The sequence below is a fragment of the Clinocottus analis genome, unplaced genomic scaffold, assembly GCF_023055335.1.
Source record: "Clinocottus analis isolate CAN_PGR_092001 unplaced genomic scaffold, fCliAna1.0.p SCAF_3, whole genome shotgun sequence".
In the NCBI taxonomy this organism is placed as follows: Eukaryota; Metazoa; Chordata; class Actinopteri; order Perciformes; family Cottidae; genus Clinocottus; species Clinocottus analis.
In genome coordinates this window covers 14,108,391-14,133,253 of record NW_027176042.1, presented here as the reverse complement: position 1 = coordinate 14,133,253, position 24,863 = coordinate 14,108,391, and the positions used below count along the sequence as shown (strand labels likewise).

The window sequence follows — 24,863 nt, the reverse complement described above, 5'->3', positions numbered from 1 at the left end:
CTCAACCCAAATCAATAGAATATGATCAATGACTTTAATATTTCAGGATACTACATGTATAAATGTTGCTTGGTGGTAACTGTATGCAAAGTCAAATTTGCTTAAAATTGCAATAGTAAATATTTGGGTTGATTTTAGCCTAAAATTTCACTATATCTGGTTGTCTGATTAAGGACTTATTCTCTCCAATGTAATTATTCTCTGATATCTATTACTAGAGACATGTTCAACTGTTTAAGGTCTCGTGCATACATTTTTTATTCCCAAACATCTAAAAATGCTCTTTAGAATGTCACTGCTAATAAGTTTGACGAAATAGTGGGATACAAGTTGAGCAATGGGGCTTTTGGTAGACTATGCCATGAGATCATTTAGGACAAATGTATGTTTTTTTTTGCTTCTGACATCTCTCCCTTTCTTTCCTTTTTCAGGAATACAACAAATCAAGTACACAGAGTCTAAGTGACACTGGATACTCCTCAGATGGGATCTCAAGCTCTCATGGAGAGATTACAGGACATATCCGGGAAGAAGGAATCAAGCTCACTGAAAAAGGCGCATCTATCCCATCCGAAATTACCAAGCTAGAGAGCTCTATGAAGCCTCTACTAGAGTCAAAGACGTCAGACCAGAAACACAGGCCACATTCACTGTCTGTAGGACAGGGCCGGGACTACAATCCTGATGACGATGCAGCAAGGGATGAATCAGAGGATGATCTGAGTTGTAAGCTTCGCCATGATTATGTGGAGGACAGCAGTGAAAGTGGTCTGTCACCATTGCCAGTAAGACAGAAGAAGTCACATAAAGAATTAACAGATGAGGAATTCATGAGAAGGCAAATTTTGGAGATGAGTGCGGATGAAGAAGAGATAGAAGAACACTGTAACCAGAAGACTAAAAGGGGACATAAAACTGGTGGGGATTTAAGCAAGGAAAGGCGACGACTCTCTCACCAATCTAATAGTTTTGAGGAAGACACCAAGGCAACAGAGGCAAATGAAGAGGAAGATGTTGTAATGGCAGGTGGCCTTCGGCGTTTTAAGACCATTGAGCTGAATAACACAAACAGTTACAACCGAGACATGGAGCTTAGCACCGAACATGACCTACGAGAACCAGAGCTAGAGATGGAAAGTTTGACTGGATCTCCTGAAGAGCGGTCTAAGGGAGAATATTCATCCACTTTACCTGCCACCACACCCAGCTACACCTCTGGAACATCCCCAACATCTGTGTCTTCCATGGAGGATGACAGTGACAGCAGCCCGAGTCGTAGGGCAAGACTTGAGGAGGCAAAGCAGCAGAGGAAGGCTCGACATCGGTCCCATGGGCCACTGCTGCCCACTATTGAAGACTCATCTGAGGAGGATGAGCTGAGAGAGGAGGAAGAACTACTTCGAGAACAGGAGCAGATGAGAGATCTTGAGCAACAGAGGATACGAAGTACTGCTCGAAAAACAAAAAGGGATAAAGAGGAGCTACGGGCACAGAGACGCAGAGAAAGATCTAAAACTCCCCCCAGTAATCTCTCTCCTATTGAAGATGCATCGCCAACAGAGGAGCTAAGGCAGGCTGCAGAGATGGAGGAGCTTCACAGATCATCATGTTCTGAATATTCACCATCAATGGATTCAGAGGCAGAGGGCTTCGAGATGATTGGTGGGAAGCTTTACAATTCAGGAAATGAATATAACCTTCCAACCTTCACATCACTCTACTCCCCTACAGAAAAGACATCAGCTATGTCCCCATCTGATAAAACTCTAAAAAGTGCAGAGGAGGTCTATGAGGAGATGATGAAGAAAGCACAGCTTATGCAGAGGCAGAAAGGTGCCTCTCAGTCTGACAGTAAACAGCATCTTGAAGCAGGAACTGTGTTGACCCCTGGCTCAAGCCCAACGCAGATTACTGCACCTATGACCTTCTCCACAACAGGGAGTGATCCAAGAATTCCAGGAATTCATGCAGCACAGCATCTATCAAAAGAAACACAAAATAGGATGATGACACAGAGTGCCAAAATTGAAGGTGTTGTTGGAGTTGCCACAACCAAAGCCCAAGTCAGTCAGACTGCCACAACTCGACAGGCTGGTAGCACAGGGCCTGCTGGCAATAGAGCAGGCTCCCAGAGACCAACACAAGCATCACCTGACCCTGGAGCATCCTCCCTTACCTCCAAAGTATTCTCCCTTTTTAAAGGTCCCAGCCCCCCGGTATCTCCCAATGCTTCTCCAACTCAAAGCCCAACGCATATGCCATCTGTAAGATCCACTGGTGGTAGTGGCAGGCAGCTGCCATCTTTGCCTGGTGGTCCTGTATCAGCAGCTACAGCATCCCATGGAGCTCAGACACCTCAAAGGGCAAGTTCACCACGTCTGGCACGACAACAGTCCTCTCGAGATTCGCCAGTAATGGTGATAACTCTAGCCTCAGATACAACCAGTCCTGCCAAGCCACTCACTGTAAATTCTTCAACTTCCCCTTTGTCATCACCAACACAGGTCAGTTGTAAAACCTTGTATAGCTCCCAGACCCCTTCGACAAGTTCCCCAACATCACCACAAATGCACCCATCACAACAATCGCTGAAACATTCTTCACAGATGGCTCAAAATTTTGAAAAAGTTAATGTTGGTACTGGGACCAAAACTGGACATAGTTGTGGATCTATGGAAAACATATCTCTGTGTAACATCTCAAATATTGCAAGCTGTTCAATGGTTGTGGGCCAGGTTCAAACACATCCAAATTTTAATGTGGTGGATCTGAGAGCCCCAATGAGGCCTGCTCCAATTATAATGACAGATCAGGGAATGGACCTAACATCTCTTGCCTCTGATTCAAGGAGATACTCTTTAGGAGCAGAGCAGCCATCTGGTCGACACACAGCAGTGCAACCTCTTATCATGAACCTGAATGCACAAGAGCAACCGCACATATCTGTATCAACACCAACTACAGTTAGCGTCACAGTTGCGGGTTCTATGTTCATGTCCCAACCCAAGCAACTAGTCGTGTATGGAGATCCTTTGCAAAACCGTATGGATTTGGGGCAGGGTGTTGGATCAGCTGTGTGTTTAACCCAGAGCAAACCTCCAATTTCTGACCCATCTATTCCCAAAATTGACGCCTGTCTGGAGAACCTGGGTATACAACAGCAACAACTGCAGTTACAGCAACAAAAGCTCCTGCAGCAGCAACAGCTTCTTGAGCAGCAGCTACAGCAGCACCATCAGCAATCCTCTTTTGCACGTTACAATTTAGCTAATCAGGTCCAGCCAATCTTAATGAAAAAAGATCTTGTAGTCAGCCAGACAAGCAGTGCCCAGCCTGCAGTGACTGCTAGTGCCATTCTTAGAGTATCCCCCCTTACCCCACCATCAGTGTCTGGGGCTCCTGCTTCTAATAATCCCCATGAGGTCTATGGTGGAGTTGCATTAGAGCTAAAAAACAAGCCAACAGTAATGAACTTGTCTACTGGTAAGCCCCATGTCATGATGGTGCAACTTGATGAAAATAAACCATCGCAGGGGGGCACAGTGACTCAACTGGTTAAGCAAGAGACACCTCCTCCCCCTCCTCAGGTCTTGGATCTCACTGGACAGATCAAACCAGAAAACCAAGTGGCTTGTTGTGATGTTGTTTACAAATTGCCCTTCGCTGGTTCCTGTTCAGGGTCATTTACTCAGAAGCCTACAACAGTATCCTCAGATAAAACACCCACCACTGAAACTTCCCAAGCAGCCCACCCTCCCCATCTGCCACACTACAATATCATCCAACAACAACAACAACAACAACAACAAACACAACACCAGCCTCAAGCTACCCAAGGAGTAACAGAGGAATATACACCACATCAACCACCCGTAGTCATGTCAGGAAGAATTCAGCCCTCCATGTCTGATACTAATCTGCCCTCCATGACTGATGGTGGTCACTATCAGAGTAATGTTCAGGGGGGTCTGGCAGTAGATCTTAGCAGCATGAATCAGGCTTATGATGGTGGATACCTTGGCATTGGTGCGCAATATGGATCTCACTCAGACTTGCGTCACCAAGGAGATTTTACTGGCACTTCATTACCCCTTCGCCGATATGGCTCCATGTCAAATATAAATTCTGACTACGCCTATACTTCACGTGACCAAACAGGACCCCGGGACTCCAATCTGGCTCAGTATAGTGCAACCACTGCCAGAGAGATCACTCGCATGTGTGCAGCTATAAACTCTGGAGACCAGTTTGGGAGCCGATATGGAAATAACCCTGAACTGGTATCATATGGGGCTGGAAGGGGTGGTCCTTTAGCTAGGTTAAATCTCCAGCAAAGCTTAGCATCAATTAGAGCAAATCTACTGTATGGCCCAGATGGACGACCAACAGCAAATGGCCAAACACTAACACACCTAATAAATGCTAGACAAGCAAGTATACGCGCCTTGTACCCAGCTGCTATGAGAGGAGGTGATGGCATGATATATTCCACCATCAACACTCCCATTGCTTCCACCTTGCCAATTACCACCCAGCCTTCCTCAGTCCTGGGTCCTATACCTAGAGGAATTTACAGACCATATCCCACAGGTGTAACTGCAGTACCATTGGCTAGCCTCACCCGGTTGCCTCAAGTGACTCCCAGAATGCCGATGTCCACACAGGGTCCATATTCCTACCCTAGTCCAAACCAGTATCCTACTTCAGCCACACCATCAGGAAGTGTGCCTGAAGCAAGCCGCTCACACCAGGAAACTCCTGTGTACCTTGGAAAGCCTTTAACAACGGTTGCTGCTCAAACCGCAGCAACCATTCCACCCACCCAACCTGCAGTTTACGTAGGAGCACAAAGTGTACCAGCAACTGGTATGCAAACAACGGCAGATCAGCAGACAGACCGCACTCAACTTACTTCACAGATCTTTTCGTCATTATCTCAAGTTCAAGGCCAACCTCCAACCGTTCAGCCATTGCAGGCTCAAATGCTGCCACACCAGTTACCTGCTCAAACTGAACCGTTATCTTTGACTCAAACCCAACCTCAAGGTCAACCCATCAGTCAACCTCAACCATTAGTTCTGCCACAGGGTCAGCCCCAAGTGACACCCCATGGCACTGCCCTAGCACAGAGTTCTGCACTTTCTCCTCCCATGGATGCCCAAAAAATTAAGGAAGATGAGAGACTGAGTCAGCAACAAGAGCATGTGCTGACTTTAGGGCGAGAGCGTGTAGAACTTGAGAAATTACGCCAGCTTCGCCTACACGAGGAGCTTGAAAGAGATCGTTTGGAGCTTCAGCGTCACAGAGAAAAAGAACAACTAATTGTTCAGCGTGAGATTCAAGAGCTGCAGACAATCAAGCACCAAGTCCTACACCAACAGCAGGCAGAGCGGGAGACACAGCTTATTATGCAAAGAGAACAACTGGCCCAGCAGAGAATGCAGCTTGAACAAATTCAGTCCCTGCAGCATCAGCTCCAGCAGCAGTTGGAGGAGCAGAAAAGACAAAAGACAGCAGCTGTGGAGGCAGCAGCTACTGCTGCAGCAGTGGAGGCAGCCGCCGCATCAGCAGTGGCGGCAGCAGCAGCCACATCTGCCCAGAGTGCTATACAAGGAGTAGTTGTTGGAGGAGGGCCCCCTCAAGGCTTCATCATTTGTGACCAGAGTGGTAGAGTTATTCAACAAGATGGACAGAGTGTTCAATTTTGGCAGGATGGGCAAGTGGTCCAAGCCATGGTGGCTGCTCGACCCATTCATAGTTCTGCTTCTGAAATGTCTTTGAGAAGCAATGACAAACAGGCTGAATCCAAGATTATGAAAAAGCAGAATTCCATGCCTCGTCTGAGGGATGGTGCAGAGGAGGACTCTGGGAAAAGGATAACAGACAGCTGTGTGCAAACAGATGATGAAGACGGAGAAGACAGATTTATGAACAGGCGCAGGAGAACAAGACGTATTGCTGACTGCAGTGTGCAGACTGATGAGGAGGACCAGGGAGAATGGGACCAGCAGCCAGTTAGGCGCAGGCGATCACGTGTTTCCAAGCACTCTGAGTCCAGTGCGGAGGCTAAATCAGAAGGTACATCTAAAGTAGCTTCTGCAAGTATAGCTATTCAGACCACAAATGATTCGTCATGCCAAACAGAGCCCGACCAACTAAGCAGGGTTTCGCCTGCTATCCACATTACAATGGCGGAGACCTCAAAGGTTGACCTATTACATTACATAGCGGCCCCTGAAAGGACACACAAAGGAGAGAGTCTGGCCTGCCAGACAGAACCAGAGTCTCAGTCTCAGGGTGTGGTCGCCCCTCAGCTGAGTGTCCCTACAACTATTAGTCCATACTCAACCAGTTTGCATATTGTAGGTGCAAACACATCTGACCCAACCTCACCAAGACACCAAGGAGTTGTTAAGTTTGAGAGGAGGAAACCAGACCCCTTGGAAATTGGTTATCAACAAAATGAGTCTCCATCTCGACAGCCTCCCAAATCCCCCCAGGTGCTATACTCCCCTGTATCTCCATTGTCTCCTCATCGCATGCTGGAGACAACATTTGCGTCCCAGGAGAAACTGAACAAGGCCCATGTTACACCCCAGCAGAAGGCCTTTACTGCTGAATCGCCCCAACGTCACCAGACCTTACCAAGACCCATAAAAAGTGTGCAGCGTTCCATGTCGGATCCTAAGCCTCTAAGCCCCACATCAGAGGACCCTGCCAAGAACAGATTCTCCCCATATCATCAGCAAGCTGTGTCCAACAGTCAGGTACGAAACCATCACTTTTTTTTGAACAGAAGTTAGTTTATCAAAATGTCTGAAGGCTTACAAAATAATAATTCATTGAAGTTATTTTTATATATATATATATATATATATATATATATATATATATATATATATATATATATATATATATATTTAAGGGGAACTGTGGTGGCCAGTTCCTGTTTTCTTGTCAATATTCTGTGCCACATTGCGGGACTCCGTTGATTGACTCACACGTAACAAAATTATAACTCTTGAGACGTTGATTCCGATTCAATCATTGTCTTTTCATTCCTTTCTAATCAAACAAACAAAATCATAAGTCTAATTTGACTTTCCAACTTAATTCTGACGTGAGCTCAAAAGCTGTGCCGTTGTCCCGTTCCATTTAAGAAACTAAACCTGATACTCAGTCCCACCCCTTCCTCTTATGCCAGCTGATCTTTGTCAAATTAGCATAAGTAATTCACACCAAAAAAAGTATTGTTTTAAATATAGATATACGATCAATTCATATAACAAAGTAACCTCTTTAGAGAAATTATATTACATGAGTTATAATCAAAACAAAATATATGGTTCCAACAGGAACACATTCAGAAGATATCTATTTTTGTTAAAATGCAGCGTGCCCTCACAGTCTAGAGTAGTTTTTTTTTAAAATAAAGCTACAGTGCATACTGCATAAAAGCTTTTTCCCCCAAGGAAATGAGAGTATACTGAGCAAATACAACATGTGTTTTTGCAATTATACATTATTTGTGGGTATCAAAAACAGGAATAATATGCTGTATGTTATTGTAGGAACATAATGTAGTATTTATTGTTGTAATATATACACTAGTTGTAATATATACACCAGTGGCTCGCTGGCCTGAACAGCCAGCAGACAGCAAGCCATGAGGAACAGACAGGAGTGGACAATGAGAACATAAGCTAGGGAAACATAATTATAATACACGCAGTGTATTTGTGAAAAACAATTACATTATAACATTGATATAACTTTTAATTATTAAAAACATTTTTTATTAATAACAAGTTGTGACAGATCTGTCACAACTTTTGCACTCAAACTAATCTTTCCTGTGCATCATTGAATACCAGTCTCAAACCCCGCCAAATGTTTGATACAATAAGCATGTACAGATGCATTAAATAGAAATAGAGTATTTTAAATTAAATTAGTATAGGTCAATTAATTGTCAGAGAGTATTTAAATGATAATATATATATGCACATTAATGCAAAACAATATGCTGTGTGGACATAGATCACACAGGATCTGCCATCAAGAAGGTGACAGAATGTTCTCATAAGAGCAGCTGGCCATGCCAGAAAGCCTAGTTACCATCTTGTACTGCTGCATCTCCTCCGTTATCATCCCCCTTTCTACGCTTTTAGCCGGTTTTCCTCTCTCTCTCTCTCTCTCTCTCTCTCGCTCTCTCTCTCTCTGCAATGTCTTCTATATTAGGCAAACCCTTAAGAGTTGCCAGGGGGTCATAGTATGTGGAGAAATTGTGGTGGTGATTTGCAGTCTTCCTGATTGTGAGCAGCTGGTCAAAGTAAATTAGCGTTGCTTTGCACTTAGACCCAACCTTTGTTTGAGAAGGAAACATATTAATCAGATTTTAGGCATTTGACATACCTTATGTACTTACTTATCTTAAATCTAGAGTTATTTTTTCATATGGATTTTTTTGTGGATACTTATGGATCTACCCAACACAACTATTTTGTAAGTAGCACAGATATTTTAAGTTGTGTTTTTCATTTCTAGTTTATACCGTATGTTTGACTTTTTTTTTTACCTGCATGCCATACAGAAGGTCTAGATAGTGTGTATATTTGATCAAAAGAGTAGAGAGAGAATTAACATATTTCCAAAAAAAACATTTGAATGAAATCAAACGACTTGAAACACAATTGATTCATTAACTCTGAGGTTGCATGTTGATTTGGAAAACTATCTTTCAGAGACCATTTCATGATGTGTACATTTACTAAACTGCTGAAACTTGTTCAGTATTTTATTTTCATTTAGAATTATTCTGACATTCATAGATGCCACATTTAGCAAATTTGACATGAAGTGATACTGCATAGATATATTTGAAATTGAATCAATTGCAGTAACAATGCTATTAATGTTACTGGTTTAGGATTACAAATAACATGGCAAATGATGTAACATTACACATTGTATTATGTAATAGAGCCGCACTGTGAATACTACTCAACATTTTACTTAAGCTTGTTTATCAGGCATGAAATGAAAAATGTCAGTGTCTTAGGCTTCAGTGAACAGCATTTGAATTGATATAATGAAATCAAACCATGATAGTTGAACTACTTGGAGCTAATGCCCCAGTCTAACCAAGTAGTCTGACAACTTATCAGGCTGTAGAGCTTTTCACTTAGGTCTAGGCATGAAGAAATGTTCAGACCCTCTGTGAATACCCAGTGTACAGTAATGAGTCTAATTTACATAAACACATTCTGTTTATAGCTCAGTGTTTTTCTGATGTGACTCTGCCTTTCCAAGCAGATGGCCTCCCTGCAGCAGCAGCAGAACTCTCTGATGAGGAAGATAAAGAGGACTCTCCCTAGTCCGCCTCCAGAGGAGTCTCCGCTCCCCATTGTTTCTCCAGCACAAATGTACAGCTCCCCCGCCATGCCCCAGAGGGTCCTACCCAGACCTGCCCAGGGAGTCACCAAGGCTGGCCTGCTGAGTGAACTGAAAGCTGTGGAACAAGAGTCGTCAAAGCTCCGTAAGCAGCAGGCTGAACTAGAGGAAGAAGAGAAAGAGATTGACGCCAAGCTACGTTACTTGGAGCTAGGCATCACCCAACGTAAGGAGACCATGGTGAAGGATAGAGAGAGGAGAGACCTGGCTTACCTGAGATGTATGGGTGATGCTCGGGACTACATGTCGGACAGTGAGCTCAATAACCTCAGGATGGTAGCTGCAACAGGAACCTTTGACGGTAATGGTCTGCTGACAAGGCCCAGTACTGCACCATTGAGCCAATTTACTAATGACCTCAGTGCAACCTCCCACTATCCTTCCACCTCATCCTATATGTCTTATCCATACCCTCCAAGCCAGCCATCAACACAGCAGCAAGGTTCTGCTTACCAACAGATAGGTTTCCAACCTCCCCAATACCCTTCATCCTCTGCGCCCCAGCCGGGAACATTCCAGCCTCATCCTCCACCAGGCCCTGGCTACCAGAACCAGGTAACTTATCCTAATCGCATGTATGCCCAGCCCTCCTACCAAGCAGACCTTGGCATGCAGCAGCATGGTCATCAGGGCTTCCATCCTCCTGGTCAGCCAATGCCCAGCCAGAGCCTTCCTTACCCTAGCCACAGCTCCTACCAACCTGGTCTCTCCTACCCTCCACAAGCAGAGATCCTTACAGTCCATCAAAGACCACGTCAAACCTCTTTGGCTGACCTTGAGCAAAAACTCCCCACCAACTATGAAGTCATCAGCAACCCATCAGTGTCAGTGGCCACATCAGCTCCAGATACCAACTTTGGCTCAGTCTACAGCAATGCATATGGACAGTACCGCCCCCCAGAGCCTGGCCTGGCTCACTCTGTGGACAGTCCACCATCTGCTTATGCTTCTGATGGACTGTACACCTCTAACCTGGAGCAGAATGTTCCTAGGAACTATGTCATGATAGATGACATCAGTGAGTTGACAAAGGATAACACTAGCCAACCTATGGATGCTCTAGGCCATCCTGTGGGAGGGAGGTATCGCAATGAGAATGGTCCCGCGCGTGGGAGTGCCTACAGTAGACCCGAAGATGAGCCCGTAGATGCTTATGGCAGACCAAGTGGAACAACCGGGTATCAGAGTACAGTGGACAGCCGCACTAGCACCGCAGTGAGTGCAGGCTCCTCCTATTACTATGATGATTATAAACAAACATCAAGGAGCAGCTCCAGTAGCCACAAACTTGCACCCAAGAATCTTGCTCCTGCTGTAGTCTCCTCTAAACGTAGTAAGCACAGAAAGCAGGGAATGGAGCAGAAGATTTCTAAATTCTCCCCTATTGAGGAAGCGCGGGATGTAGAGTCTGACCTTGCCTCTTACACAATGACAACATCAACAGGAGGCAGCTGTACAGTTGTGTCAAGATCCAAGAAGCTTCAGGATGATGCCACCTATGGGATTAAGAAGAATTCATACGACCAGCAGAAATATTATGGCACCAGTCGTGATGGTCTTGAGGACGAGGACCGCGTGTACAGCTCTGGCAGGTCCAGGTCTACTGGATATGGTATGGATAAGATTTCCTCAAGAGACGCCACAGGACACAGAAGTAAATCCTATGAGAGGGATGCCATGGAGCGGTCGCAGAGAAGCAGCCGCAGTGGAAGGCCTCCAATGCGCAGCCAGAATTCAGAGGAGGAGAGTCCGATCAGTCCTGTTGGGAAGCCTGTAGGCATGGAAAGAGGCTCTGGCATACCAGAGGCCCATGATGTGAGGAACCAGTATGGCTCCAGCCATTCATTGCCAGATGTGCAGGACCATCACAAGAAGGACCTGCCCAGAAGTCATGTCTATAAACCAGATGACCCTTACCTTGTAGATGACATGCACTGTGCTGTTTCTGACAGTGAAGGTAACTGGTGTTGAATCTTTTTTGCTGTGTGACTTGTTCTTGCCACATTTACCGTGTACTGGAAAGGTACTGCATGCCACGTGTGGAATTGTGAGAAGAGCAACATTACTTTGTTTGTCTTGTTTTTTGTGATGGAATGTTCCCTGTGATGAATTAAGCCAATAATGCCTGTTTTATATTTATTTTTGCACGCATGATTTTTAAGTATAAGGTAATGTCTTTTCTTCTTTTTTTTTAATGTTTTTTTTTTCCTTTTTTTCTGTTGGATTCCTCAAAAATGTGCATGGCTCTGGGATGTGGAGCATGTTTTCCCAGTTATTTTAAATGGCTTCAATCTGCATGCTACTCCTCTTACCACAAAAAAAACAATTGACTGATAATGTTTGTTTTGGTTTTAAAAGCCTATCATTTGAGCCAAGAGGAGACTGATTGGTTTGAGAAGCCAAGGGAAGCCCGTTCTGATCGCTCAAGACATCATGGAGGTCACTCATCCACAGGAAGGCGTAGTAAACATACCTACCATGACTATGATGAACCTCCAGAGGAATACTGTCCCCCAGAGGAGTACAACCAACAACGCCACCCCTCCTCGACAACATCGCGGGATCACCGTCACGGCGGCAGCACTGGCAGACACAACTCTTCTCGCCACACCTCAGAGGATCCCAGGTCGACCCGTTCTTCCAGAACACACCCCAAAGACCCATCTGTTCGCTCTGATGGCAGAGGCTCCTCGTCAACACAAAGAAGGAGTGGTCCAGATTCCCGTTCCGCCCAGGGAAGCCCCCGAAACTCAGGCGACTTCTCTCGAGACTCAGCCTCTGCTCATCATCATGGCACAGGTGGACGAAGTCAGAGACCCCAAGGAGATCGCGCAACATCCAGGAGGCAGGAGACCCCTGCAGCAGGGCACAAACCGCAGCAGCAGCAGCTGCAGCAGCAGCCACAGCAGCAGCATCTGCAGCAGCAACAGCCACCGCAGCAGCAGCAGCAGCCGCAGCAACATCAGCAGCAGCAGCCCTCTCAGGGCCATGTTGGGCAGCAACGGTCAGGTAGTCAGGGCCAGTCTGGGAGACATCCAGGCCCTGAACCACTTGATGGTACCCAGCAGGCCCAGCACCCACATCAGCAGACTGCACAGCAGCAGCCCCTGCATCACAGCCAAACCCCTCAGAGCAGCCAGCCTACAACAACCACAGCAGGAGCTGGACCAACACCACAGCAACCCAAATCTGGCCACGGTCCACCACAGGGACGACAGCCAGGAGTAGGGTCTGTAGCAGGGCAGCCAGCTACCATAGCAGTGAGTAGACATAAGCCTTGTTTTAATGTAATACATTAACTGTTTATATTTTCTGGATGTGCTAGGATGTGCTACTTGAAAATCCTGTATTAAAGTATTGCCTTAAACAAACATTGCAAAAGGTTAGTTATGATAACAGAAAATAAGTTTTGTCATATAATGGCATCGTTTCCTTTTCTAACCTTTAAAAAACCCTTTAAATGTCACAAAAGGAATCAACGACTGTTGGTTTCTTGCTTTGAAATTGTGTGAAAACAATCTGACTCACTCAAAAAAGACACTTCTCGTGGGTAGTGAGCATTATGTAAACTAAACACAGACAGAAGTGGGAAAGAAGACTTGTCTCTGTTCCATTTGACAGGCAAAAATGGAAGCTTCACCTGCAGCAGCAGCAGCGACAGGAATAAAACCTGCAACAGGAGCCCCAACAGCACCTCAGCCTATCAAAATAGCGACACCTCCTCTTGCAGGCATTGGTAAGTTTCAGTTTCATCATTACCATAAACCACTCAATAACCATAGGCAAACAACGACATATGTGACAGTTATGTTGTTTGTTGTTTGCAGGCTCCAAGGCCGGCCCTGTTGGGATCGGTAGTAAACCCGTAGGTATCGGCAGCGCCGCAGCAGGACCACCACCTGCTGAAGGGGAAAATGTTCTCACTAAAATCCTGCAAGGAGGGGCAGCAGAGCAAGCGGGAAAACTGGGCGATGGTACAGTCATGAATAAATAAATGTTGAAAAAAAATGAAATATATCTTATCTTCAGGTCTATCAAATGTTTAATCCATTATGATTTAGTTTTAGTTTCAATGTAAGAGTCTATTAATTCAGTAAGATCCCGGAATTCCTTGAATGGGTATCGCACTTTGGTTAAGTTGTTTTCTGATAATCGCATCCTTCTCTTTGTCATTCTCGCAGCTTTGTCTGGCTTTGGGAAGAAGTTCACTTCACTTTGGTGAACTGGAGAGAGGAGGGTAAGTTATTTTTAATGAAAGTTAAAGACCTATGTAACTCAAAGTGTTTTTTGTTTTTTTTGCATAATAGATGAAATTATCATGTATGTGCTTATTGCTTCACTTGTTTATTTTGAATCAACTGTGCTTTCCTCTCAAGGTATGAAGGGTTGAAATGAGATGGATTGGTAGCTTTGTACTTGAAAAACCTATGAAACTGCAATACAAAAAAATCACATAACAGAAGAAATAGAGGAAGAGATATCCCACGTGCATCAGTGAGTATCTCATTAGTATCTCACCATCATTGGACATGTCTTTATGATACATATTGTGTCAACTGCTTCACTAAGCCGGTGTAAACAACAATGTTGTAGAAAACTATTTAAAAATGCAATATATATTGATTCACTTATGTTGTGTAAAACAAAAGCAGAAATGCATAGATGTCTTACACTTGTAATTACAGGTGGTATTTGCAGTTTTAGCTTGTTCGTTTTAGTTTTATTTAACACACTAAGACCTCAAACTGTGAAAACATGGTATGCTGTCATGCTTATTGATTAGGTGCTTTATCAGCTGGATATTTACATATATTAGCTGGTCAGTGTATGCATAGACTAAAGCTAAGGTATGTTTGATTAAAGTGATTGTATATTCTGACTGATCTGTTGTACCTTTCCCTTACCTCAAATTACTGAACAGAGCTGGAATCAAAGGATGCCTTGTCAGCACTGAATTCCCCAGACATGGGCACACGATTGAAGTGAATTAAATAAGGGTGATTGCTTCGTCAGCAGAGTGTTACAAGACATGACCAGAGGGCTGAAGAGGCCTGAATGTAAGTGGATACCTTGACATGCCTACAGTCCCAGAATGCTGATTGTGGAGACGGCTGATGCCTCATTGGACCAATGGTAAGTAACTAAAGCCATTCACACACATCTCTGTGTGTATGTGTGTGCTCATGTATGTGTGATTATGTTTCTGTATTAATGCCTGATGTATTTTGTTTTGTTGCTGCTTATGCTTTGGTTTGCTTCAGCATTTTATTTAATTTATTTACTGCTGTGTCAGGTCAGGTTGTGGAAGTCGCACACACTCAAACTGTCTGCTGCAGAGGTTTGAGGCCAAGACCAAGGGAGGTCAGCAATACTATGGTTTACCTTCTGACTCCACCATTGCCCAATAATCTGGGCCAAGCACACTGGGTTATAATTAGCCTGAGAAGCCTAACTGTGGCTTTGCTTTAATGTCACATGCAAAGACATACAGGGACAAGAGCCCATGCACACAAACAGAATCATGACTCATGGTAAGCATCACTCATTACATGGTAGAATGAGCTAACAAACTAATTCTGCTCAATGGAGCAGAACTGCAGAAGCAGATTTCAATGCACTTTATTTAGCGTCTGTCAAAACACATGCTGTGACTTGGACAGGATTAAGTTGTAGCTCATTTGAGTGAAGGTCTATCGTTAAGCTGTTATGATGTCTGTGTTGACACTTGAATTAATATGAGTAGCTGTGTCAGGTCATATTTGTGTCTGTGACCAGTCTTAGGATTCAGTGGGGGAAATGTGGAGATAAACCCGAGTCAGTGCTGCTCTGAGCAGCAGGGCAGCCTGCTCAGCCCTGTGGATTACTGCCAATACAGCAGGGCTGTGATTGGCTGAAGTGTCACAGGAAGTAGAGGAAAGTAGGGTGGTAAAACTGAAACATAAACATTGCAGAAGGTTTTGTAAGGTTATGTAACTGTGCTATCTAATGACCATATATATATATATATATATATATATATATATATATATATATATATATATATATATATATATATATATATATATATATATATATATATATATATATATACACATTTTCTTCATTAAATTGTTAATTTATGATTTGTTTTAATTTTTGTGGTTTGGAGAATCTTCATATTTCAAATATAATTCATCTCTATTGACACTCCAATCTTCACTGTCTTTTCAGGAAGACATAATGGTCAATAATGAGGATGCGGAGAAGCAGAGGAGAGAGGATGAAGGGGGATTTGAGTCCTACTCTTTGTCTTTCTTGAGAAAGCTTCCTGGGATCTGTGTGACAGTAAAAGGCCCGCTGGCTGAGGCACCTAAATATTCAATGTGTCAGGCCGTGCATATCTCTTCTTTCAAACAGCTCAATAAACGAAGCCTCACAGCGCCCTCTATAGGAATTATTATGGAACACCACTCACGTCTGAGGAGTACACACCTGGCAAGGATATTGATTCTACATTGATGTCTTCCTAGCCTTGACATGCAAAATACATTGAAAAAAATATAGATTTTCATAGGTTTTCCTTGTATCAAAGATGCTGATATCAGCCCACAATGACACTACATACCTAGAGTGAACCAGGTGTATCACGGCCATGACAACCAACCTGACAACTCCACTACGATCCTTGAATGCTTGGTTTCTCTGATCTCTACAGTACATTCCAGTATAGGGGAATTTTACCCTTTATTTGAATGTGTTTTTATTTGTCCTATTTTTATTTAGATGTCTACAGAATGCATTGTAATGTGGACATGAGAATGCACGCACACATATTTGAAAAACTGAAAAAAAGAAAGCCCATATAAATACTTTTTCACCACCTATGAGATGCCACTCGTCATCAGCTGTAGGTTTTTAGGGAAGAGAAGTACTACCAGTGTGCCCACAAGTGTGAGATTCACACAGACGAGAGGACCAAATGAAAGAGTGGCCACGGCTCTTAATTAGCCATTGCAAAGCCATCGTTATAATCAGCCCCAGGCTGACTACAACGCTCTTTATCCTTTTTATTGATTTGTCTCATCTTTTAGTTTCTTTTAATTTTTGCCTGATATTCACGGAATGGAAGAGCCTTATTCAGTACATGATTTTACTTGTATACCTCATATGTTTTAAAATGTCCAAGTCATGTTTTTCTTTTTACACAACTGTATACTATTGTATGTACATAAACAAACCAGAGATCTAATTATGTAAATGTGTAATTTGTGTATGTATGGAATCACTCTTCAGTGACTTTTTGTTGTTCTGTGTTTTTCTTTGGTAAAACTTTCTATTTTTCACTTTTTATTTGTTTGAATCTGTTTTCTTGCATCAAATAATTTGCTTGTTGATTTTTTTAAAAGCAATAGCATGCAGAAAATGGTATATAGCACAATCGTATAAATGTTGTTTAAATCAGTGATGGGAAATATCAAACACCTCTGTCAATAAATAGCCGTAATACAATTTGTCAGAGGGTTTACAACCACAGTACCAAGTTCATACGTGCATGTTATGTGCAGATGCATAAGAGCATGCAGACAGGTACGGACACACTCACACAGACAGACAGTCTCTCTCTCTTTCTCTCTCTCTCTCTCTCTCTCTCTCTCTCTCTCTCTCTCTCTCTCTCTCTCTCTCTCTCTCTCTCTCTCTCTCTCACACACACACATACATTACACATCACACATTTTGCACTCTTGTTACACTTCAGAGCCAAGGTTAATTGTGTTCTCCCCCAAATAGAGATGTTAACCTCCTGCTGATTAATGAGGTTATACCAATTCACCAACAAGATGACCTCACTGACATGCTGGGCCCACTGCCTCTATTTGTGCAAAGACACACATACACGTGCAAACATATATAGGAGCGGATGAAAGCAATTATCAATTCAAATGTTCTATGCAATGACTCATTTTAAACCCGGAAGTGATTCTGCCTAAAACAGTTTATTATCATCACTGTATTCACAAGAAAACAACAAAATTATGAACTAAGATGGTGAAAAAAAAAGGTCATGAACATGTTTTTACTCTGCAACTTGTCTGTACGAATTTGAATATTGAGCTAGAATTGCTATTATTTTCGTGGCATGTTTTGACCCCTCACTCCCCACACGGGGACTTGTTGCCAAAGGGTAAATTGTGTAGACTGTCGGTTTTGAATGTCCACCATCATGTTGCTTTGAAGCATGGGTTTGCTTGGCTTTGTCTGGCAGTTTGTAAGCCTTCATTCAGTTTTTGTGCGTTTTGGCTGACCTGGGCTCCTCAGTGTTTGGCTTGCAGTGACTGTCCGTGCTGCTATAAACCTGTGATACAGATGGTCAGCACTTCTCATTAATACTTGTCGATGTACATATTGGGTGTCAGTATAACTCGTGGGATGAATGGAATGCTTCTATCGGATATTTTATTGTTGATTAAATCAATCAGCAGCCAAGACCTTGGAAAGGTGCATGATTAGAGCTTATCTTTTTGAAAGTTGTACCTGAGTAAAAAAAAAGGCAAAGGCATGATTTCACAGAGGTTTTCCTAATGAACCTTGACTTTCAAAGGCCAATGAAGAGAATATTGATAAGTAAAATGTCCAGCCAGTCATTCACAAAACAGGGCATGTCATTTTGAAAGCACAAGCCTGACTGGCAGTAAATGCTACTCGATGAAATGCATAAATATGGAGGTTGCGTCACAGTGCCTCCAACTAAACAGAGAGAGCTCTATATCAAAGTGAGTTGGAAATGTTATCCGGTCAAGATGAAGTGCACGAGACAAAAGAGTCTTCGATGCAGCTGTCCATTTGACAGAAAGGTAGAGAGAAACACATTCTTACATCCAAATGTAAATACAAATCCATTCTTCTGTACAGCTTTTGAGTTCTGAGTACGGCTGTCATGTGCATCCCCATGCCGTATTTGCTGCCAACTTTTGTGTATAAAAAGAATATTTACTACCACAATAATGAGGATGATGGTGAAACTAATAAATGATGATTAAGATGATGATTAAGATGATGATTAAGATGATGATTATTATTGCATAAGCATAATGTATGTGGCTGACTTGTATTGACTGTTTACAACAGTGGAACAAAACTTGTATTCAGAAACATATCCAGTGTGTGTATAGTTTCTATACATATTGTGCTTGTAAAACAAGAAGAAAGAACCTCCTCAGCAACTGCAGAGTTGAAAGCCTTTGTCAGACTATCAGGAGGTCTTCGATTGGATGGATATGATCTGCAAGGTGATGAGGGTAAAGGGAAGCAAAAAAATGAAACAAAAAATCTGGAAAATGTCATTCACTGTTGTAAGTGCAATGGGCAAAACGTCAGTCGTGTATCCATTGTGAAACCTTGTGTTCTATTCAGTGTATTCCTGTTAACAGAGTAAATTTTGGTGCATCATGTCAAGTAATGTGATTAATGAAAATATTGACCCTGCAATTTCCAAACAGAGAGAAGAATAAAAAGAAAAGGAATATATAGTGGTTATTGTCGTCTGTGTGTGTGTGTGTGTGTGTGTGTGTGTGTGTGTGTGTGTGCATGCGTGTCTGTGTGTCCGCACTCGGTATGATGAGTAGAGAGATCAAAACCTTGAATTTGTTATTTTAAGACAGACTTTGTCCCCCTAAACTTAATAACTAATGAAAGTGTGAAAGCAGGAAAAGGAGGAGGTGTTTTGCGGCTGGCCATTGCATTACGCTTTGGTACATATATAGGGCCCTCTCCACCAGGTGAGTCATCCTGTCGCCCCTTAAATTCCTGTTTTAAGCCCAAATATAATGCTTTTTTAAACTTATCGAAGTAATTAGGTTTGATTTTTTTTAAAGTTGATATTGTTGTATTCAGGGTTGCTTGATTAACGATAATGGCTTGCTTCACTCCTCTTTTGACTCATCAAAGACGTGTGCTGTATGTCTACATCTGTATATTCCTAATGTCAATGTGATGCATATAATGTTTCTTCAAATAGGGACTAATTAATTTACCATCCTTTTATGAAGAGAATTTACATTACCGCTCTACCGTTCACCAGCAGACTGAGCCCACAGGTGTTTGAATGGCTGCTGTCACAAAGTTGAATGGGCCACCAGATTACTCTGACATTACAGGACAATTACATTTTGCAGCCGCCCTTTCCCTCAGCGTAAAGCAGTAAAACAGTCACATCTGCAGATCTTGGCTGCCCTCATCTGGTACAAAAAAAAGCAGCATAGACAAAAAACATTTTTACATTTACCTTTGCCAAAGAAAATATGATTTCATTTTTTTACATTTACTTAAAAACTGTGTCAGTAAAAGTAAAGTTTGAAATTGTTTACTCTACTGTAACAGTGCAGTTACTGATATAAATATACATTTTGCAGCAATGGTGTTATTTGGTTGGCAAATTATTGATTATAAAAGAAGTTAGTGTTTTGTTATTGATGTAAAGGCACATAATGAATATTTAGGCTGCCATTGGGCTTTGTGAGTCAATAATATATCCGCATATTTTTCAGAGTGAGAAAATACCTCTAAATAATACAATTAAGTATAACAATGTGTTATGCAAAATATGATGACCCTGAATCTAAGTGTTATGTCCTTGATGCTAATCCTGACTTTGAAGTGCATGGTCTATTATAATTGCATGGTCTACATAAATAAAAAAAACGAAGATGTGAAAAGATTAATCTGGACTTTTACTCAATTTTGCAGCTGAAAGAAGGTCACTAGTTCCTTAATGGGGTCAGTGGCTGTACTATGATCTGATTTAAATCATGCAAGCTTGACAGATCCCCACAGCCAAAGATATGAGCTGAATATTGGAAAGGAAGATGTGTTTGTTGTAATTTAAAAGATCTAGACTCTTGTTTTTTTACATGTAGGGTGAACTACGAGAAATAAAATGGAAAGTAAGAGAGTGATTGACCGAGTGATTGACCCAGCTGAGCTATACCATAACCTATTGCGCCAAAGACTTTTGCTAGCAGTTTTCAAATCAAGGAAGTGTGGTCTTCATACAATATACATTATTGTTTGATAAAGATGATGAAGACTTAGGTCCACAAAGGTTAAAACACCTAAAAAAAAAAATCTGTTAACTGATATAATGCATCAATGAGAGTGTTGTGAGGCCATAAGTGCTCAATCTTTGCTCTAACAAGGATTTATTGCTGGACCCAGCAGCCAACTCTCCAGCACTTTTGGCTAACCTTTTTTTTCACCAGGTGGCTCTAATGGAGCATATTTAACTTCACAAAGATATAAAAGAAACTGCTGAGCGACCCTCCTCATAAACTGTTGGAGGTCACTTACTTTATATTACTTAATAGACATTTTTCTGTTTTGTCTGTCGCAGCAGCGGTCTTATGGTCTGAACCAGCTCTGTCCGATCTCCCACTACAGAGCAGGTGGCTGCTGGTCTACAGCTGGTTGATTAATGGTTTGTCATTATTGTCCTCAGTTATAGGTCACTTCACCTAGACATCCTCTTGTTAGAGGCATAATTGTAAGTCAGTAAACTATAATTGGGGTGCTTGAAAGCCATGACATCAGCGACGGCCACTGAGGATTAACCAGTTATTTCCATCAGCAATGACCTCAAAAGAACATTTTGTGACTCAACGTCAAGTGAAGGGAAGTGTGACACAGAGGTTAAAGAACTGTGGAAGCAGAGAGTGAGTCATTCTGCAAATAAATTATTAATTGGCCTTGCTACAGCCAAAGAGAGCTCACACATTACTGTAATTGAGCCTTTTTCTGAGAATTAAGCTGATGGGGTAACTGGCTGCTCAGGTTTTCTTTATTCACCCGTCACTCTCTCAGTCTTTATCTGCTTGCTTGCCAGTTCCACAGACCGCATAATCAATACACAACACTTTAATAATGAAAGAATCCTTTTCCAGGCATTTATGCTTTCTTCATGTTCTTTATGTTTCATTGCTGTCTCACCAAAAAACAAGTATGCATAATCTAAAATACAGTCATGTCTCAGAAAAAAGCTGATATTAAGGTAAAGGCCATACAATTTACACGAACACTTGCTGGCAACAGAAAAAATGTGGTTTGGTTTTAGTGGGATTGGAATAGATCATTCTGGATTAATGCATGGCATAAAACACCCTCAGTTACTGGTGTTATTATCTTTAATAAACCAATGGCTCAAACAATAGTTTCAAAAATGGTGATTGAAGAGAGGCCGCACTGGCTCCCTACATCTTGTGCATTTGGGTGAGGGAGGACACAATACACAATGAATTGCCTACCAATGTGGATGGCAAACAATCTGATGCCACATGGGACTGGTTGTCTATTAGGTTATTAAGTTAGTTGTGGTCACCGGAAAGAACAGTGTTGATTATTTGCGGGTGCGAAATAGCCACAAACTGAGCAGAACTGATATGTAACGCTACGTTACTCAAATGATGGGTTTGGTGAGATTCGCTGCTGTGTTTAGTTTCCCTTTAGTGGCTGTTAGTGGAACTAGTTGTTTTGAATATTGATTTAAATACTTTTATTGTCTCAAGGTCCTTTCATTCCTGTATAAAACATACAATGCGCATAACATCAACACAATTATCCCAATATATCAAGTAAACTATACTGACTTAATAAGTTATGAGTTTTATGTAGCCTACAACTTCCAATGTTGGGAAGATAATGAAGAATACACGCGGTGTGCCTGAGAAGGACCTGTAGTTAATTAAAACAAAACAAAAAAGGGACCTTTGATTCCAGTATGTGCATGATCCTTGGATTGCAGTTTCATTTAATTATATTTTATTTTACTGAGGTTTTGTGGATTGCGCACACATCTATCTAACCTATTGAAAACTTTTGTATACTCATGTTACCAGAGGATGACATTATTATCACAATAATTTGTATTTGTGTTCAGGAGCATTGACCTTCTCCTCACCTAAAGTGTAAGCTAAATTGGAAGAGCAAGAAAATGGGCATTTCTGGCAGCACCTCAGCTTTGACCACATGGCTGCTCCGGCATGCAGGAACATATTGCAGGTCAAATTGTGAGAGGAAAAAGAAGCCAAGCCTCGACATGGCCTCTAATGCCCTGAAGGGACAAGCCATGCTTACCAACCACCATTCTCATTCTGCCTGTAACTGGGATCTCATTATGAAGACGTTAGTAGAACATATTATTAAATAAACTGGAGCACAAGGGGCATCTTACTGTAGACATCCCCCCAACCCTTCCTGTTCATAACCATGTTTATTTCCCCCCCCCTTTTCCTGTTCATATAACCTTGTTTGTGTGGATGAGGGAAAGAATGAGGGAGCCTATGTGTGTTTGTGTTTTCAGGACGCAGAAATGCTGATGACTCTCCTTTGGGCCATGTCAAGCACACTTAGCGTCAGTGTTTACAATGCAAAATGGGAGAAAGTCCCCGTAAATCCAGGAGGCCTGAAGGTGGGTAAGAGCAGGAGGAAGACAAGAGCCATGGGAGTATTGTTTTAGTTTTGAAAAAAGCCTGCAGGTCCGACTGTTCAAATACTTCTGAAGGACGTGCTCACCTCTTGGTGAAATCTGTGTGTGATGTCATGAGTTTAGATTCAGGCTGTGACAGAAGTCCCTCTGTCAACTGCTCACTGGATCTGTGGTTAGCCTCAGGGAGTCAGATTTAATTGTTAGTTGGCAGTCTGGATACTGGAGAGGAGCGGTTTCACTGTTTTATAAACGACACAATAATACGTCACTGCTTTACTTGATGTATCATCTGTAAATCAGACTGCCGGTCCCAGTCCTGTTTTGCTTTGACGTCGAACCAAATGCAATAGCGTCACATTTTGGAGAATACAAGCTTATTCTCGATAAGAGTTAGATTGGAAGATTAATACCACTCTCATGTCTGTTCTGTAAATATAAAACGACCAGCTGGAGTCTTGTCATCCTGGTGATGTTGCCAAGGAACCAACCGAGACTGCAGGAAGTTACATCACAGAGCCAGTAAATAGTCCTGCATATCCACGATTGAAACATTTAACATTTAACAAATCACAGATAACATGTTTACGGTTTACATTTGTTGGTTAGTGGATTGTGTCAGGCGGTTTCCCTCCTGTATCCTGATGCTAAGATACAAATTTGAGAGTGGTATCAACCTTGCCATCTAATTTTTATGCAAGGAGGCTAGTCTCTCCATGTAAGACAAGCTTTTATTTCATCTGCCTCTGCACTTGATCCACTTTCATACAAGAGGTGTTGGGGTAAATCTGTTTCTTCTGCTCGGCCATTAGGAATTAAATGGCTCAGCTGTGCAAGAATAGTGAAGAGGAAGCAATTACAGGATAGATGAAGAAGAACATTTGATTTATATTCCCAGAAAACAGCATTAGAGGCATGCAAATTCCTCCTTTTTTCAGGATTGGCAGACAACAGTCCTGACCCTTGATATTATCCCAACCTTATTTAACCTACAGTGTTCAATGGGAATGACTTGAGATAAGGGTAGTTTTCAGTGTGGGAGGAAAGGCTGCCTGGTGGTCAAAATACCAAGGAAAGCGATGCAGCTGAGAGCTCCCCCTACAGGTTTATATGTTTCACAGTGGGATTACAAAAAATAATAATCCTGGAAGTTATTTTGTCAAACTATCATAATAATGATCTGTAAATATTTATTTAGTGTCTCAAAGTATATAACAAAAATAATGTGACTTTGTATCTCAAAATAACACATTGGTCAACACATTGGGATACTAAGTCATTATTTTTGGATGTTTCTCTTTATTTTAAAATGCAAACAATTATTCTGAGTCATTATAATACATGGTTTGCTACTTTTTAAAATTGAAATGGGTCACCATAGGTTTGACTACTTGTCTGAACCAGAAAGTACCAAATGTGTGTTTCCCTGCACCTGTAAACCCTGGATTTAAAACGAGAGCCAGAAAAGAGACAAGAAGGGCTCGAATAAAAACTAAAATATCGTGAACTAATATGAGCGGACGCGATCAACGATCAACGCCCAGATGAAGTTAAATCCCGTGCAGGCGGCTTCCCGCATCCCATCCGCCCATCCCATCCTGCCAGCTGCCACTTGCAGTAGTGGAGATGCTGCTCTCTGGCGTGTGGAGGAGAGAGAGCGCGTCCGCTGCCCAATGACAGCGCAGGATGCTGAGAGAGGCTGCTCGAGTGAATGGAGGCGACAATATGCCGACTAAAGCTGCGAAGGAGAGGAATTAACATCGACCAAGGTACATTTGCCTCCTTTTGTTTCACACCCGCGCTATCCGCGGTTCATTATAGAAGCGAGGACACGTGTGTCCTTTAGTTCTTTTGAGCATTTTCTGAGCGATTTAGCGAGGGAAAAAAAGCACAAGCTATGTGTATTCCAGAAAAAAAAAAATCAGGTGGTCAGTGATTGCATGGACACAGCAGGAAAGTG

At 42.3% G+C, this 24,863-nt stretch overlaps 2 protein-coding genes across 5 annotated transcripts in view; both read left to right on the top strand.

The window, feature by feature from the left end:
• Positions 1-18,957, top strand: part of bsnb (bassoon (presynaptic cytomatrix protein) b) — a 61,065-nt gene extending 42,108 nt beyond the window's left edge. For both annotated transcript variants that reach the window (XM_068595280.1, XM_068595279.1), the window contains exons 5-13: positions 432-6,767; positions 9,316-11,410; positions 11,812-12,713; positions 13,075-13,189; positions 13,281-13,427; positions 13,635-13,690; positions 13,830-13,947; positions 14,375-14,586; positions 15,664-18,957. In XM_068595280.1, coding sequence (XP_068451381.1) covers positions 432-6,767; positions 9,316-11,410; positions 11,812-12,713; positions 13,075-13,189; positions 13,281-13,427; positions 13,635-13,675 — 9,636 coding nt within the window. In that variant the 3' untranslated portion in view covers positions 13,676-13,690; positions 13,830-13,947; positions 14,375-14,586; positions 15,664-18,957. The remainder of the gene's footprint in view (positions 1-431; positions 6,768-9,315; positions 11,411-11,811; positions 12,714-13,074; positions 13,190-13,280; positions 13,428-13,634; positions 13,691-13,829; positions 13,948-14,374; positions 14,587-15,663) is intronic.
• Positions 18,958-24,553: 5,596 nt separating this feature from the next.
• Positions 24,554-24,863, top strand: part of erc2 (ELKS/RAB6-interacting/CAST family member 2) — a 32,442-nt gene continuing 32,132 nt past the window's right edge. For all 3 annotated transcript variants that reach the window (XM_068593590.1, XM_068593591.1, XM_068593589.1), the window contains exon 1: positions 24,554-24,672. The gene's annotated coding sequence lies outside the window, so the exon portion shown is untranslated. The remainder of the gene's footprint in view (positions 24,673-24,863) is intronic.